Consider the following 16,933-nt stretch of genomic DNA (forward strand, 5'->3'; position numbering starts at 1 on the left):
AGTTCATCCAGCATTCATGTATATACATAGTAGGTTATGTGCATAGATCATGATTGCATAATCTATTATAGCCCTTTTTTCCCTGTGAACAGGGAATATAGTAAGGTCCAAATGGGTAGATGCACATTGTCAGCCTATTCAGGAAAGTCCATGGAGGAGGAGGGAGCTGCTGCTGCACATACACACCCATTACAAGAAGGGATATTTGCACTTGGTTGTTGTCTCCCAATTCAGTGTAATCCTAAGAAACAACAGGCTTTGAGATTTAATGCTTTATTGATTTATTTATTTATGTCATTTATAGTCAGCCTTTCTCACTGAAACTCAAGGCAGATTACATAGTGTGAGATTAGTACAATCAATATCAAAGACATTTCCATACAGTGTCAAGGACATTTCCATAGACAATGCCATAGGGTAAATAAATACAGTTTACAAAGACGCAGCATTAGCAAGGATCCAATACAGAGCTGGAGAATTGCTGAAACAGAACATAACCAGTTCTAGGACTGACTTTAGACAACATGAAGCACATGTAGTATATAGGAGTACAAATTTAAAAGCAACAGATAATATGTAAGGCAACTTAGTAGTGAAGTCTATGGTCCTTTACTGATTAGTGAAGCATCTGAGACCCCTTCCCTACAATACCGCCCTCCTAAGCTGATATGGCTGACATAAAATCTTGGATTATACAATCTTACCAAACCACAATCTCACCAAACTGCTCTCTGATTCTTTTATTTAGGGTGATGCATTATTTTTGAAGGCCAGTATAAAAATGGGATAGACTCCTGTATGTAACCAGAATATTCTGGAATACAGAACAGGAACATGGAATGAATCTGTCATCATGGGGAGGGAAAAAAAACATTCACATTAGTTAGTGACATTTGAGGCATTTATGAGTTTTTCCAATCAGGAAATAAGAACTCAAGCTGGATACAGAAAAATTAAAACAAAGAAACCAGTACAACAATATAAGAACATATAAAGCACAACATGATCCTACCACATCAAAAATCTGTCCTAAAACAGGTATCATCATCCACCTTCTGCAAAAGTGTTTTGAACCCACCAAAATCAATTGGTAAATCCAGTTTGGAGGAGCAGAATGCAAACTCTGGAGCCTCTTCCCTTGTGGAGTTAATTATGAACAGAATGGGCTGACAATGAACAGAAACTTCTATAAGAAGTTTGAACTCTACTCATTATCAACTCCAAAAGGAGCTTGTAATAGTCTTGTATTAGCCTGCAATAGTCTTAACATGGCACTTCTCCCAGACTTACCCTTGCAGTGGGAGAAGGGATGGTGTTGGCATCAGTAGTTTTTAATTCTTCGTGGATCTGTTTTTAATTAAATAAAAAAAGTACAACTTTCAGGCTTCCCTGTGGCAATTAACACTTTTCTGTATGCTTGGGAGCCTCTGTTGCAGCTTGGAAGTCTGGTAAGAACACTTCTCCCTGTTAGATACTCCTCCTCTCTCTTTGTGCTTTAAGTTTGGAGAGTGATGGCAGATAGCTGTTCCAAACTTCATCATTCTGATTTTTTTTTTACAAACCCTTGGGAAATCCCTGAGCTTACTCTGAACAAACTCAGAAAGACTGAGTCCATTACAAAGAAACTGGGAGATGATAATTGTTAATAGTCTCCTTTTAAATAAGTAAAATAAAAAAGTAACTGAAAGGCACTGTTTCCAAGTCAGAAAAAAAATTAGGAACCCAAGTGCAAAATTATGCTTCTACATAATCTGCAGCCATCTGGATTCACTGCTGCACATTTGTTGCTTTTCTAATCCTTCCCATGAAAGAGGAAATATATTGTGTTTACTTTCAGAGCTGCTGCTGTGCTTCCTGCTTTTACATGTATCAGCTGTGTCATTTTTAATACAGAATGTTATTTTTTTACAGAACAAAATTACACTGGGGAAAAACTATTGCTTCAGCAATGTTTGCAGTGGCTTCCAAAAGTAGACATTTAGGCAAAAACAAAAAGACTTTTTAAAACAACAGTCTTTTGTCATTGTTCTACTAACATGTCTTGTTTGTGATGTATGGTATATGTGTATGTGTCAGACATACGTAACATTGGTTCATTTATTTTGTTCAACAAAAGTATGTGTAAAAATGAGTTGAACACATCAGTGCTGTATTTGTAATTACATGAGAGAGTGAAGGAAAGACTGGGGGTCTGCAGTGTGTGCCTGTGAGACAGAGAGGGAAAGAGACTAACCAGGCAGTTCTTGGTAGGCATGCACAATAACAGCAACTGTACAAAAATGTATTACAAAAACAAAAACATTTCCATGGATTATTAGAATTTCTACCTATAATTTATACATTTTGTACAATAAAAGGACAGGATGTTTAAGCTTCCTTATCATCATAGAACACCTAGGAAACTAGAGGACTGAATGCTTGAAACAAATGAAGTTTGGCTTCCTGTCATGAGTATAAGCAGCTACTTATGTTATGTATTATATTCTGTACAGATTGACAAGCGACATCAAAGCAAGGATTCTATTTTCTTCAGAGATGGTGTCCGGCAAATAGACTTCGTACTGTCTTATGTGGATGATCCAAATAAAGAAGGAGAAAAGAAAGTGGTAAGTTCGTGTGTGTGTGTGTGTGTGTGTGTGCGCGCGCACACACACGCACTGATAGCTTTTAAAGAGGCAATTTAGGTAACATCTAGATAGTAGTCCCTTTGTGTCACAAAAAAGTCTGTCTAGAAAGCTCAAAGTAAGTTCTTACCATGTACGAAAGCATGATGTACTTCTGGATGAAGAGATGTCACTCAAAATGTTACACCTTTTACTGAAAATGATAATAGTTTTGTTTTATACAACTAATGTTAGCTCTTGGTGACAAAATACATGTCCTGAGTAGTCACAATGTGACTACTTTTAAAGTAACTTTTAAAGTAAAGAGGTGTCTAGGTTTGCAATTTGTCCTGGAGCAATAATTTTTTAACTTATAAACAAGGTAGCAGGAGGCAGGTTCTTTTTCCCAGTGTTAATTTTGACTACAGGCCTTAACGGAATTTTGTGTACTTGGAGACTGCACTAATCATTGTTTCTGTTGCCTTTTAAATATAGACCATAAAACAACAACAGACAGTGTGAATACACCAGAGTTAAGATGAAGCTACTGTAAGGATTAATTTACCATCTCGGATTGCAGGCTCTTGATCTCTGAGAGCTTGTGGAAGGCATGGACTCAGGAGTTACACTGGCTGTTGTCAAATATTTTGTCTACATAATTAAATTTAAAGGACTTTAACAGTGAAATCCTAAACAGAGTTACTCCAGTCTAAGCCCATCTACTCTGTTTAGGATTTCACTGTAAGTGTGGTAAATGTTAGGTTATTTTAAAAGTATTTGTTGTTGTATTTAGAGTGGCATTGCTTGAGGCCTGTTGACCAAGTGATTTCTGAAAGCTGTATTCTAGGTTATTCAAGTAAACATTAAGATTTAATTCCACTGAAGACGTTCAACTCTGGAGACTGGAATTAGGCAGGAGTGTGTAGTTTAGAGGGTTTCCCACATGCACAATGTATTCCTGCTTTACTTCACAGTCAATCTGCAATCTAACGGAGTTATCAGCATCTCACTATTCTACAGTTTCTGACATCATTCTTTGGTTGTGCCCTTCTCATAGGCTGCAAATGAAAACATGATGATGAACTAGGGCTGAACTGTGATCTAACATAATTCTTACTTTCCTATGTTGAGAAACAACTTCTTCATACTGCCTCATTTCTCTCCCCCATTTCCCCTCATGCTGTTGTCTAACTGCTTCATGCTTCAATTTCTTTTCTCTATTCTTCCCTTTCATATATAGTGGTCCACCCTAGATTCCCTATTTCTCTTCTTTTGACTCCTAAATGTCCAGTGAGGCCTTGTTAGCTGAGATGGGAACTGCTGGCTACTGCTGTGGCCTTTTTCTTGAAATGGCATCCCATCCATCTCCCATGAAGCTTACTGCAAGAGAGGTGTGTGCACTCACTGTACTGCAAGAGGAGATTTGGTCACTTTATTTGGGTTAACACATTCAGGAATAATGAAGGTCTGGAAATCCCCAGTGTGAGTTGCTTTAATCATTGAACATGTATTTTCTTAAAAGCAAAATCCTGAGTTGGGAAAGGGGAAAAGTGAGCTTTGGGATGTTTCAAGGGATTTAGTAACCTCTTCTGTATAACTCACTGGCCACCAATAGCAATATTTAGCATACATTTTCATTAGAAATCACAACAGCAGCAGCAGCAACATTTTGGACAACTTAACACCCTCTCAGAGTGGTTTATAAAGTGTGTTATTATTATCCTCATGACAATCACCCTGTGTAATGGGTGGGGCTGAGAGAGGTTCAAGAAGCTGTGACTGATCCAAAGTCACCCAACTGGCTTCAAGTGGAGGAGTGAGGAATCAAACCCAGCTCTTCAGATTAGAATCCTGTTGCTCTTAATCACTACACCAAACTGGCTGTCCCAAATGACAACTTTCAGTTCACTGAAGCTTGTGGTAGCACAACAGTTTGAGAACTAGACTGAGTGATTTGAATTTCCTTATCTACAGTCATTAAAATGCCATAGAAACTATCTTATCTATTCATATAGAGGAGAACCTTTGGAACTTTATCTGCTTATGCCGTAAAAAAGTGTTGTTAAACTTTAGGTCACACTGGCATCATGCTTCACAGCTCATTCTGTATCATTACAAATATTAGACCTAAGGACCCAATAAATGAGAATAGGGGTGTGCATCAAAATAATGGTATTATTTGGACTGAAGTATCAGGAACAAATATTCAGTATTCCTGATACTTGGGTCCAAAAATACTGCTGTAGTATTTGGAATTCTAAATATATTCAGCTCCATTATTCCCTATGGTGAAATCTTCCCCATTATTCCATATAGGGAATTTTTTCTGGGGGCTGGAGGGCCCATTTTTCAAGCAAACATCAGAAAAATTGCAGGAAACTGAGTCCTGCCTGCCCGATAAAGACCACACACGTTTTAAATGAATTGTATCAAAGAGTCCAACTCTGCACACCCGTGAACAAACTGCCCCCAGCCACTTTCCATTTTTTCCTATGAGGGAAAAAAATCCAAGGCTTTCTCCAGGACACAGGGTGACTTAACCAACATACAACAGGAACCAATGACCAAAGGCCTCCCAATGCAAACAGAACTAACAAAGTCCAACAGACCCAACATCAAACCAGAGAATCCCACCATAACTAATGTCAAACTAGAGAATCCCAACATTCAACCTAGCAAGCCAGTAATACCAAGGCAGCAGTCAGGCCTGGCAATGGCATATGGCAAGCAAGCAACACACTCAGTAATGCTGCCTCCCTTCCACTTCTTCCTGTTGCCTGGGAAGCCTGCCGGAGTGGGAGGGGAAACAAGCTGCTGCAACCTTTAAAACAAGATTCCCAGATGTACCCAAATATATCCAGATAATTCGGTAACATAAATACCAGTTTATCTGAATATATCCAAATTTGTTGGAGATACCAAAGTAATTCTGAATAGTTATTTTTCAGATATATATTTGATATTCCCAAACTAAATTGCACACCCTTATCTGTATATATAAGTAAAACGTGAAATTTGAGGAGAACATTCCTTTAATGATGTAAACACCCACTAAGAAGGAATTTTAAGAAATTCACCCCCTAAAGGGGTAAAAAGGGGTAAAATGTGTTTTGATTTCCCACTCCTCCACTTGAAACCAGCTGGGTGACCTTGGTTTAGTCACAGCTCTTCCAGAGCTCATGGAAACTCATTGACACAATTTATGCATCAACACTCTCAACTTAACCTACTTTGCAGGGTTGTTGAGAGGATAAAATGGAAGAAAGCCACTTTGGGTTCCCATTGGGGAGAAAGGGTATAAATGACATAAATCAATCAATTGGTCAATAATTCACCTTGAGGACTTTGGTCAAAGGCATATAGATAAATAAATAACAAAAAGTGGTATACATGTGGAAAATGTGCTTGCTGTGTAAAGTATTAATCAGCCCTCATGGAGTGAGCAATTATTTCTACACACATTTCAAAACAATGTTACACATGCAACTGAACAAGAAACCCCTTAGCCATGACTAAAGTGCTAATGCACACTGAACTCATGGCATGGCCCAGAGACATTTTTGCTTATGTGCAGATGTCCTCAGTAGCTCTAAGTGCCAATTACCATTGTATGCTGATAATATTGTTCCTTGTGGAAAACACTTATGAAGATTTAGGTGAATAATAAGTATATGCATCAGTTGAATACTAATATGTTGAACAGTACATGAGTTCCAAGATTCATTTCTGGTGCTGCAAGTTGTAAGGCACCTGCTGAACTTTGATGAATAATCTCTCTAAATTACTTGGCAAATTTTCATATTTAGCTGCCCAGTTTCCTGCTGCTTCAAAGCATGTAAGAAAAGACATTTGAAGATTTTTTAATTTTATTTTGCACGTGGCCTTTATCACAAGATCTGCTTGTAGTGCAGTTTGTGTTCTGGGATGGCAGAATAGTTTAATGATTGAACTGTAAGTAATTTATGTGTCCTTATCACAAAAGTATTCTAATAATTTCTTCTTTTTTCAAGCCTAGAAGTGGCTGAGGGATTTTAAATGCTTTGTCTGATGTACCAGTATGCCCTTGTTTATCATCCTTTATAGTGCAACACAAAAAGATGGGGAGGTAAATTGCATAAAACATTTTCTTTTCTGGACAGGGTTTCTTTCTTCAGAATTTTAACTTAAAATAATGCTACATCATGATATGTAATACTTGGAAGACAGATTTCCACCCTGTGCTCTTCTAGTTTTGTAAATAAGTCCTGTGTTCCAAACAGTGCTTGCATATCCCTGGCTAAAGCTTTCAACGCAGAACTTTTATATTGCAAGGTTGAAGTTGTTGCCATATTGGGGTCAGTGCTTCAGCACCTTTTCCCTCTAGGAGCTGCCATTTTTTAATTCATTTCCTCATCCTATTTAAACTGGCATAAACCTTCCTTCCTGATGGGCACAGAAGTTAAGGAATCATTCCTTACATTATAAGTGCCAAGGGAAATTTCATGACAATGCTGTTGTGTTGTCCCAATTTGTACCAAGCCCAGCATGAATTTTCAAAGTCTTCAAAGCCATGTGAAATAGCCACAGAAAAACAATAGGAAGAGAAGATCCTGCTTTTTTCTTTAGAAAGAGTTTTTGAAATTAGGGATGTGTGCTTGGGTATATATGGTTTAAAAATATGTACCCAAAAATACCTTATTAGTTGTTTCCAGGTATGTTCAAGAATCTGGATTGATATCTGATATTCTCAGATATATGGATATTCCTATCCTGATTAATCCCAAAAGTATTCAGAAATAACTGGGGCCAGAATTTTAAGGTTGCAGCACATTGATTTTCTTGCTTTGGGGCTTTGGGATATTTCCTGGGCAAAAGGGGGGGAGTGAGGTCATCACATGTTAGGGGGGAACTCAACTGCGTGTCCACTCCAGTCATGCTATTTTGTCATAGCCCACAAGCTGAACTTCTGGCTGCAGCTTCAGGGCAATATGTTTTGGAGTGTTTGCTTTTGGCTGCCGTGTACCTTGCTTCTGCTGCCTGCTGCCAGGTTGGTTCTGAGATTCTTTGGTTTATCATTGGTTCTGTTAGTCTCTGTTGATTCTTTTTGCATTAGGCATGATTGGTTCAGTGGTTGTTCTTGTATGTTTGGCTAAGGCTTCTGTACCCTGGAGAAAGCATGGGATGTTTTCCCCATAGGAAACAATGGAAAGTAACTGTGGGTACCTTGTTTAGGCACCCGTACAATTGGATCCCATGACCCAATATACTTTGGGGAGGTCTTTAGAGGACAGGCAACCATCACTCTGTGGCAATTTTGGTGTAATTTGCATGAAAAACACCCCTGCAGCCCTCCAGAAATATTTCTCCATAGGGCATTATGAACCCAGTTAATTTTAGAACCCCCCACCCCACCTGAATCTGAATACAAAACCAGTATGGGAGAACCAGAATATTGGGAATACCAATATTTATGGCCTTACTGATACATAAATTTTTAAAAATACCATTTTTTAGTGGATGTCCCTCTTAGGAGTATCTATGTGAGATATTTTATTAAAATGGACTACTAAGTACCTCTTCATCATCGGTCTTCCTGTGCAGTCCCACATGGCACGTGCACAGGCCTGCCAAGATCAGAGATTTCTTAGATCAGTAGCTACTAGGGGGCACCCCTGCCTCCCAGAGCAGTTCCCTCAGTTCCCTCAGTTCCTCTTTCGCTGCTGAGCCAGGAGGATCTAGCTCATCATTGTGAATAGGTAGCCTTGATCTCTCCATGTTTTTTCTTGCTTGTGTTGTTGGAAGATGTCTGAAAAGGCACTTTTCAAGCGTTGTGAAAAGTGCAATGCAAAAATGACTAGGACAAATGGCCACTCTCTCTACCTGATGTGCCTCGGAGAAAGTCACCAATCGCAGACATGTAAACATTGTCAAAAGTTTACACCAAAGGCCAGGGCTGAAAGATTGAGCAGACTCAAAGTGGCACTCTGGTCCAAGGCCATAGAAGTACCTGTGCCATTGCCTAAAGGCCCAGCTTCAGCGGGGAAGGCTGCGGCATCAGAAACTAGATCATCCTAGGCTCCGAGATCACCATCGGCTCCGAGATCAATGCCATTGGGCTCGAAGACCCCACGTAGCCAAGTGCAGTCTGCTTCCCCCAAGATAACACTCACGGAACCGAACCCGACCTGTACCACTGTATCGGATCCGAAGTCACCTACTCGATTGGATCCAACAGGGGCCCATTGGTCCAAGCCAAGAGATTCAGCCACCTCCTCAGTTCCCTGTCAGACCCGGTTGGATCCGGCTGAGGGAGCCCCTCAGGGGAAGAACCCCCCCCAAAGTGTATGAAGAAGACGAAACACTGTTCTAAGGAGGGGCCATCTAAGTCATTGGTTCGTATGCTGAGGGAGGTGGATGTGGTGATTGTAGAGCGACCACATACTCCCCCAGTCAGCATTCTCATCTAGGTCCCGGTCCAGGTCAAGGTCCTCCCGTTCCTCTGTGGAAGAAGGAGCTACCACGTAAACAACATCAGAGGCATTCTCCTACACATGGCAGATACTGTGAGATAGAGGAGTGGTACCTCTCCAACCCCCCACTCGTGGTGGACTTGAGGAGTCCATTCCATGCCGATGTCTTCTTCAGAGACCCATCACCAGTCCCAGTGAGAAGATGCCACTCTTTCATGAGCTCCAGGATGGGCATACCACCTGTTGAGTTTGAAGACAGAACCGGACCTGTACAGGGAATGACGCAGTGCGTCCCCACCTTCTGTCTCCCTGGAGGAAGCAGTGGGTGACTCGGGAGACGTATCTCCAATGGACAACTTCCATTCTTACATGGAGCAGTTGCTCAGAATGGCCAAGATGCTAGAAGTCAACATCTCCTCAGCTGAGCCTAAATCAAAGGATAAAATCCTTCAGCATATATATTCTGGCTCCACAACCAGTGTGGCTTTCCCAGTCATCAAGGGGTTTGCTGAAATGTTCACAGCCCTCTATCAGAAGCTGGCATTGCTCACTGCTACCACCAAGAAGGCGGAAGGTCTGTACAAGACCAAGGATGATTCTTGCCCGTACCTGACAACTCATCTGCCACTTTTGTCTCCAGTGACCAAGGAGTTGCAGTCAAAGCAGCATCAGGGTCCCTTCACTACTCCTGCAGATAAAGAAGGGAAGAAACTCGACGCCCTGAGCCATAAGATCTATTCCTCTGCGGCTTTGAACATTAAAATTGCTAACTATGCCACTATGATGGGGGCCTACCAGCTAACCCTCTGGAATAAGATCATGGTCTTCTTTGACAAGCTGTCTGAAGAGCAACGACCCTTGGTGAAGGTGTTGCAGGAGGAAGCGGCCTGCCTAGCTTGGCACCAAATCAATGCGAGCAGAAATGCAGCAGACACTTCGGCCAGAACCATGGCTTCAGCAGTCGTCCTTCGGCGACATGCTTGGTTGCGGGCCATGACCCTCCTGATGGAGACCAGGAGCAAGGTGGAGGATCTCCCGTTTGAAGGGAAGACTCTCTTTTCAGACAAGACCAACAAATACTTGTCCCAGAAGCTCAAAGGCCGCCTTACAGCACGCTGCTATGGGATCCTTCCTACCAACCAATCGGGGGGCCGCAGCCAGTATCGACAATCTCATTTCAAGAACAGATCCTATAGATACCAGCCATAAAAGACCTACTCATATCCTACCCAGCACCCACCTCAGAGCGGCCAAGGTGTCTTCCCCAATTGGAGACAAACTCAAGACAGAGACATGGCTCCTAGTCTCATCAGGGCAAGGAGCAACCACATGGGTCCAAACAATATTGACTAGGCTGGGACCCAACCCCTTTGTTTGGGGATCAGCTGCATAGTTATTTTTCTACTTGGCAGTGTGTTACATCTGATGTTTGGGTTTTGTCGGTTATTCATTCTGGTTATAAAATAGAGTTTGAATCCTACCCGAGTTTGGCTCTTCCTAACCTGTTGGAGTCTTTATCATGTCCTCTCTTAAGGGAAGAGTTACAGACCTTGTTAGATAAGGGTGCAGTTCAACAATTATGGGATGGGGACCTTCAATGGGGTTTTTACTCCAGGATCTTTTTAGTTGACAAAAAAGATGGTGGTAGCAGGCTAATCCTGGATTTGCAGTACTTAAACAAGTTCATTCCCACCCGTAAGTTTAGGATGACCACTCTACAAACAGTGATGACTCTCATCACCCTGGGTTGTTGGTTTGTGGTCCTCGATCTCAAGGATGCATACTTTCATATCTCTATACACGAGTCTCACATGAAGTTTCTGAGATGCACTTTTGACGGTAAAATCTATCAGTACAGGGTGCTGCCTAGGGATGTGCGTTTCGGCATTCAGAATGCCGAAAGAATGCCGAAACAAAAGTGTTTCGGCTTCTTTCGGGGAATGCCGAAACGTTTCGGGGAATGCCGAAACGTTTCGGGTAGCCGAAAGAAAAAAGCCGAAACGTTTCGGGATTCTTTCGGCTTTCTTTCGGCTTTTCAATGGGAAAATGCCTCCGTCTTCCCGGACGTCTGGGGGAGGCATTTTCCCACCGAATAAGCCCAAAATTGGTGGGGACCTTCCTCTAACCCTTCTCTAACAACCACCCAAGTTTCAGACAGATTGGACTTTGGGGGGCCATGTTATGGCCCCCCAAAGCAGGTCCCCCCATCCTCCCATAAGAAAGCGAAGGAGCAGCATATTGTTAGCATGCTGCTGCTCATCTTTCTTCATTATTTCCTATGGGGAAAAAATGAAGAGGCAGGCTTCCTTTGCCAGGGGTGGCATTTTGCATGCAAAATGCCCCCTTACCCTCAGAGGCCCTTCTCCCACCCCTCCTCCCACCCCCCACCAAGGCTCAGCCTGCTCCCACTTGGGGGGGGCATTTCATGGCCTCCCCAAGTAGGTGCTCTAATCTCTACCACTGACAGCTGGGGGAGGCTTGTGTTGCCAGGGGTGGCATTTTGCATGCAAAATGCCCCCCAGCCCTCTGGGGCCCTTCTCCCACCCTTCCTCCCACCCCCCACCAAGGCTCAGACTGCTCCCACTTGGGGGGGGGCATTTCATGGCCTCCCCAAGTAGGTCCTCTCAGCCCCTAAAGTCCACCCCTTACAGCCCCACACAAACCCAATTCCCCCCCCAGCTGCCACACACAGACCCAAATCCCCACATTAGCCCCTCACAGACCCAAATCCACCCCCACCTGCCCCACACCCATAACCCCAGGAACAGGCTGGCAAAGGCCAGCCCTCTCCCTTTGTTCCCTATGCTGGGAACTTCTAAACTCTCTTTCCCTGGGCAATTCTGCACAGCCCAGGGGTACCACAATGGTGGGCACACTTCTGAGTGCCAGCTGGTCCCTGTGAAAGAGCACCTGAACCACAGACACCCTCCCTCAAATTCCCCCGCCACCTACAGAGATGGCTGGCCAGCCAGCCCCATTGTTCCCTATGATGGGAACCAACTGCACAACAAAGAATAAAACAAGAACAACACAAAATAAAGTTTTAATTTTTTTTTTCTCCCTTCCAAAGTACAAGTAGGCAAAGCATTATGACACATTACACCAGCAGTCCCCCACACAGAAAAATAACACAACTCACTTAACATCAGAGAACCACAAAACACGATTCCTGTCAAAAACACTTTATTTCTTGAACAGCTTTAGGTTACACAGCAGGGGGGAACACCAAAGGGCATGGCAGCACTATCTTACACAAAAATAACACAACTCACTTAACATCAGAGAATCACAAAAACACAATTCCTGTCAAAAACACTTTATTTCTTGAACAGCTTTAGGTTACACAGTAGGAGGGCACAACAGGGCATGATAGCAATGTACTACAAAAAATAATACAACCCACTTCACCGTTTTTGACAGCAATTGTGTTTGTGTGATTCTCTGATGTGAAGTGAGTTGTGTTATTTTTGTGTAGTACACTGCTTTCCTGCTCTGTGGTGCCTTCCTACTGTGTAACCTAAAGCAGTTACAGAAATAAAGTGCTTTTGACAGCAATTTTTTGGGGTGATTCTTTAATGTGAAGTGAGTTGTGTTATTTTTGTGTAAGATACTGCTGCCATGCCCTTTGGTGTTCCCCCCTGCTGTGTAACCTAAAGCTGTTCAAGAAATAAAGTGTTTTTGACAGGAATCGTGCTTTGTGATTCTCTGATGTTAAGTGAGTTGTGTTATTTTTCTCTGTGGGGGACTGCTGGTGTAATGTGTCATTATGCTTTGCCTACTTGTACTTTGGAAGGGAGAAAATAATTTTTTAAAAACTTTATTTTGTGTTGTTCTTGTTTTATTCTTTGTTGTGCAGTTGGTTCCCATCATAGGGAACAATGGGGAGGCTGGCCAGCCATCTCTGTAGGTGGTGGGGGAATTTGAGGGAGGGTGTCTGTGGTTCAGGTGCTCTTTCACAGGGACCAGCTGGCACTCAGAAGTGTGCCCACCATTGTGGCACCCCTGGGCTGTGCAGAATTGCCCAGGGAAAGAGTTTAGAAGTTCCCAGCATAGGGAACAAAGGGAGAGGGCTGGCCTTTGCCAGCCTGTTCCTGGGGTTATGGGTGTGGGGCAGGTGGGGGTGGATTTGGGTCTGTGAGGGGCTAATGTGGGGATTTGGGTCTGTGTATGGCAGCTGGGGGGGAATTGGGTTTGTGTGGGGCTGTAAGGGGTGGACTTTAGGGGCTGAGAGGACCTACTTGGGGAGGCCATGAAATGGCCCCCCCAAGTGGGAGCAGTCTGAGCCTTGGTGGGGGGTGGGAGGAGGGGTGGGAGAAGGGCCCCAGAGGGTTGGGGGGCATTTTGCATGCAAAATGCCACCCCTGGCAACACAAGCCTCCCCCAGCTGTCAGTGGTAGAGATTAGAGCACCTACTTGGGGAGGCCATGAAATGGCCCCCCCAAGTGGGAGCAGGCTGAGCCTTGGTGGGGGGTGGGAGGAGGGGTGGGAGAAGGGCCTCTGAGGGTAAGGGGGCATTTTGCATGCAAAATGCCACCCCTGGCAAAGGAAGCCTGCCTCTTCATTTTTCCCCCATAGGAAATAATGAAGAAAGATGAGCAGCAGCATGCTAACAATATGCTGCTCCTTCGCTTTCTTATGGGAGGATGGGGGACCTGCTTTGGGGGGCCATAACATGCCCCCCCAAAGTCCAATCTGTCTGAAACTTGGGTGGTTGTTAGAGAAGGGTTAGAGGAAGGTCCCCACCAATTTTGGGCTTATTCGGTGGGAAAATGCCTCCTCCAGGCGTCCTGGAAGACGGAGGCATTTTCCCATAGAAAAAAGCCGAAAGAATGCCGAAATAATGCCGAAAGAATCCCGAAAGTCGAAAGCCGAAAGAGATTCTTGTTTCGGCTTTCGGCTTTAACGATAGAGAATCTTCTTTCGGCTTTCTACTTTCGGCTATAGCCGAAAATTTTTGGCTTGCACACCCCTAGTGCTGCCATTTGGATTATCCACAGCACCAAGAGTTCTTACAAAGTACGTAGTGGTGATGATAGCCTACTTATGTACCAAAGGTTGTTGTATCTACCCCTACCTCGATGACTGGCTGACAACTGGCCACTTGGAGGAGGACGTGAATGGGCAAGTTCAACTAGTGTTACATACCTGTCTGGATTTGGGCTTGCTGGTAAACTACTGTTTATCAAGGTCTTCCTTGAGGTAAAGGAAGGCAAACCAGAAGAAGTCCAAGCTGGTTCCTGCTAGAAGAATGCAATTCATAGGTTCCATACTTGATGGTAGCGAGAACAGGGCTTTTCTACCTGTAGACAGAATAAACAAGATTAAGAGATTAGTGGGGCTGTTCATCCGCTGTCCTTTCCAGTCAGCTAGGAGGATCCAGACACTACTAGGGCTGTTGGCCTCTGTTACATCGGTGGTCCCTTATGCTTGACTGAACATGAGGGAGCTGCAGTTATGGTTCCTGTTAGTTTTTAGACATGAGAGGGACTTGCAGATGAGGAAGTTTAATGTCCCCAGGACTGTGGTTAGGTCCTTGGTATGGTGACAGACGGAGTCCAACTTGACCACAGGGGTCACCTTTAGACTCGCACATTCAGACCTGTCCATTACCACAGATGCCTCGAACCTAGGCTGGGGAGGTGCACTGTGGGAAGTTGTACGCCCATGGGCTATGGGAGGACAGTGGAGGCACATATCAACCTTCTTGAACTAAGAGCTGTGCGAAATGCCTTAATGTCCTTCTCAGATGTGGTAAGGGGCGTCTGCATTAATTCTCATGGACAATTCCACTGCGATGTTTTATATAATAAAGCAAGAGGGAACTACTTTCGCACACCTTTGCAAAGAGGCTGTTTCCCCAATATAGATCTGTTTGCCACCAGAGACAATCAAAATGTGGAACTCTTTTGTTCCAGAGGGGGCCTGGGTGTAGGGTCCCTGGGGAACATGTTCCAGTTGTCCTGGTCATGTCTCTTCCTATATGCCTTTCCGCCCATCCCTCTGTTGGCCAGAGTAATCAGCAGACTTCAGTCAAAAGAGTCCAGGGCAATTCTGATAGCGCCTTACTGGCCGAGACAGCCATAGTTCCACAGACCGATGAGGCTGCCGAGGGAAATCTATCAGTTCCCGGCAGAATGGACCTGCTATTGTGGAATGTGACTTTACACCACAAAATACAGAAACTCAGACTGTCAGCATGGGGACGTTATTGGAGGGTGTCGCCAATGTCATTTTAAATGCCAGATGCCTTTCAACCAAATAGTCCTACAGGATAAAGTGGGAGAAGTTTAGCTTGTGGGTGTTGATAAGGGCCTGAACACTGTAGATTGTTCCTTGAGTAGAGTTTTGGAGTTTCTGTTGGAACTCAAACACAGAGGGTTGTCTAATTCGTCTATCAGAGTCTACCTGGTGACAATATTGGCCTTTCATGCCCTGGTGGATAATAAAACTGTTTTCTCCCATTACACACCTAAGATGTTCCTGAAAGGTCTTCAAAATATGTTCACATCTGTTTATAGGGTGGTTCCCCAATGGTCTCTGACTGTGGTACTGATGAGGTTGATTGGGAAACTCTTTGAGCCTCTGGCCACTTGCCAACTACGCTATTTATCTTTGAAGGTGGCCCTTTTACTGGCACTCACGTCGGCCAGACATGATAGTGAACTGTCTGCACTCAGCTATGAGCCACCGTTCTTGAAAATTCACCCAGACAAGGTGGTTCTACGAACAAAATTAGAGGTTTTGCCTAAGGTGGTTTCCAAGTTCTACATGTCACATGAGATAATTAATTGTTTTCTTTAAGAACCAGAGCACCTCGGCTGAGCATTCTCTGCATGTCCTGGATGTTTGAAGGGTGCTCCTTTTTTATTTGGCTAGGACTAGGTCATTTAGATTGGACCCCTCAACTGTTTGTCTGTTTTGCAGGCCCCAACAAGGGAAAGAAAGCTAGTTCACAGACCATAGCCAGGTGGGTGGTTCATGTCATCAAGTCCTGTTACGACTGTGCTAACTTACCTTGTCCTCAAGAATTCCATGCCCATTCTACTAGTTCACAGGTGTCTTCAGTGGCCCTGCTCAGAGGCGTTCTGATTCTGGACAGCTGCCGGGCAGCAACGTGTTTGTTGGTGGACACATTTGTCAGACACTATGCTCTGGACATCCTGGACAGGAAAGAAGCCACAGTGGGTACAGCTGTGCTCCAGTCGATCTTCCTCTAAAAAGAGTGCAAGCTCCACCACCCAGGCAAATAGCTTGTCAATCTCCCATGTGGGACTGCACAGGAAGACCAACAATGAAAAACAGAGTTGCACTTACCTGTAATTGTTGTTCATTGAGGTCTTCCGTGAAGGCACACATACCCTCCCTCCTTCCCTGCTGTGTCTGTCTTACCTGTAGGGCACGGCGGTAAAAGAGGACCTGAGGGTACAAGGGGGTGCCCCGCCTCCTAAGAGGGCCGTTTCAGCGGGAAAATGGCCACACTTGCACTCTGGGAAGTGGGGGCTCCCCCTATTGGCTACTGAGCTAAGAAATGTCCGATCTTGGCAGGCATGCGCACACACAGTCCCATGTGAGCCTGCATGGAAGACCTTGATGCACAACAGTTACAGGTAAGTGCAACACTGTTTTTACTTAAGAGTTATGACAGTGGAATCCAACAATGCAATGCCATTGCACTGTCAACAATGGCATACAGCCTGGACTTGATATATCATTAACAAGAAATTTTTTAAAGATGCATATGCAGATTGGTGTACAGTAATCGCTGTCTATTCCTCTTCCTCTAGCACAGTGACTTAGCAAAGTTGTGTAGGTTAAGAATAGAAGCATTCATTGGAAAGGAAAAAAAAACATCAGATGGCTGCATAGTTTAGAATGCTTTGT

The 16,933-nt window shown here is 43.8% G+C and overlaps 1 protein-coding gene across 5 annotated transcripts in view; it reads left to right on the forward strand.

The window, feature by feature from the left end:
• The window catches only part of ANO5 (anoctamin 5), a 106,453-nt gene that overhangs the window by 43,406 nt on the left and 46,114 nt on the right, over window positions 1-16,933 (forward strand). For all 5 annotated transcript variants that reach the window (XM_054972666.1, XM_054972670.1, XM_054972667.1 and 2 more), the window contains one exon: window positions 2,493-2,606. In XM_054972666.1, coding sequence (XP_054828641.1) covers window positions 2,493-2,606 — 114 coding nt within the window. The remainder of the gene's footprint in view (window positions 1-2,492; window positions 2,607-16,933) is intronic.

This window comes from Eublepharis macularius, chromosome 2 (assembly GCF_028583425.1).
Source record: "Eublepharis macularius isolate TG4126 chromosome 2, MPM_Emac_v1.0, whole genome shotgun sequence".
Lineage (NCBI taxonomy): Eukaryota > Metazoa > Chordata > Lepidosauria > Squamata > Eublepharidae > Eublepharis > Eublepharis macularius.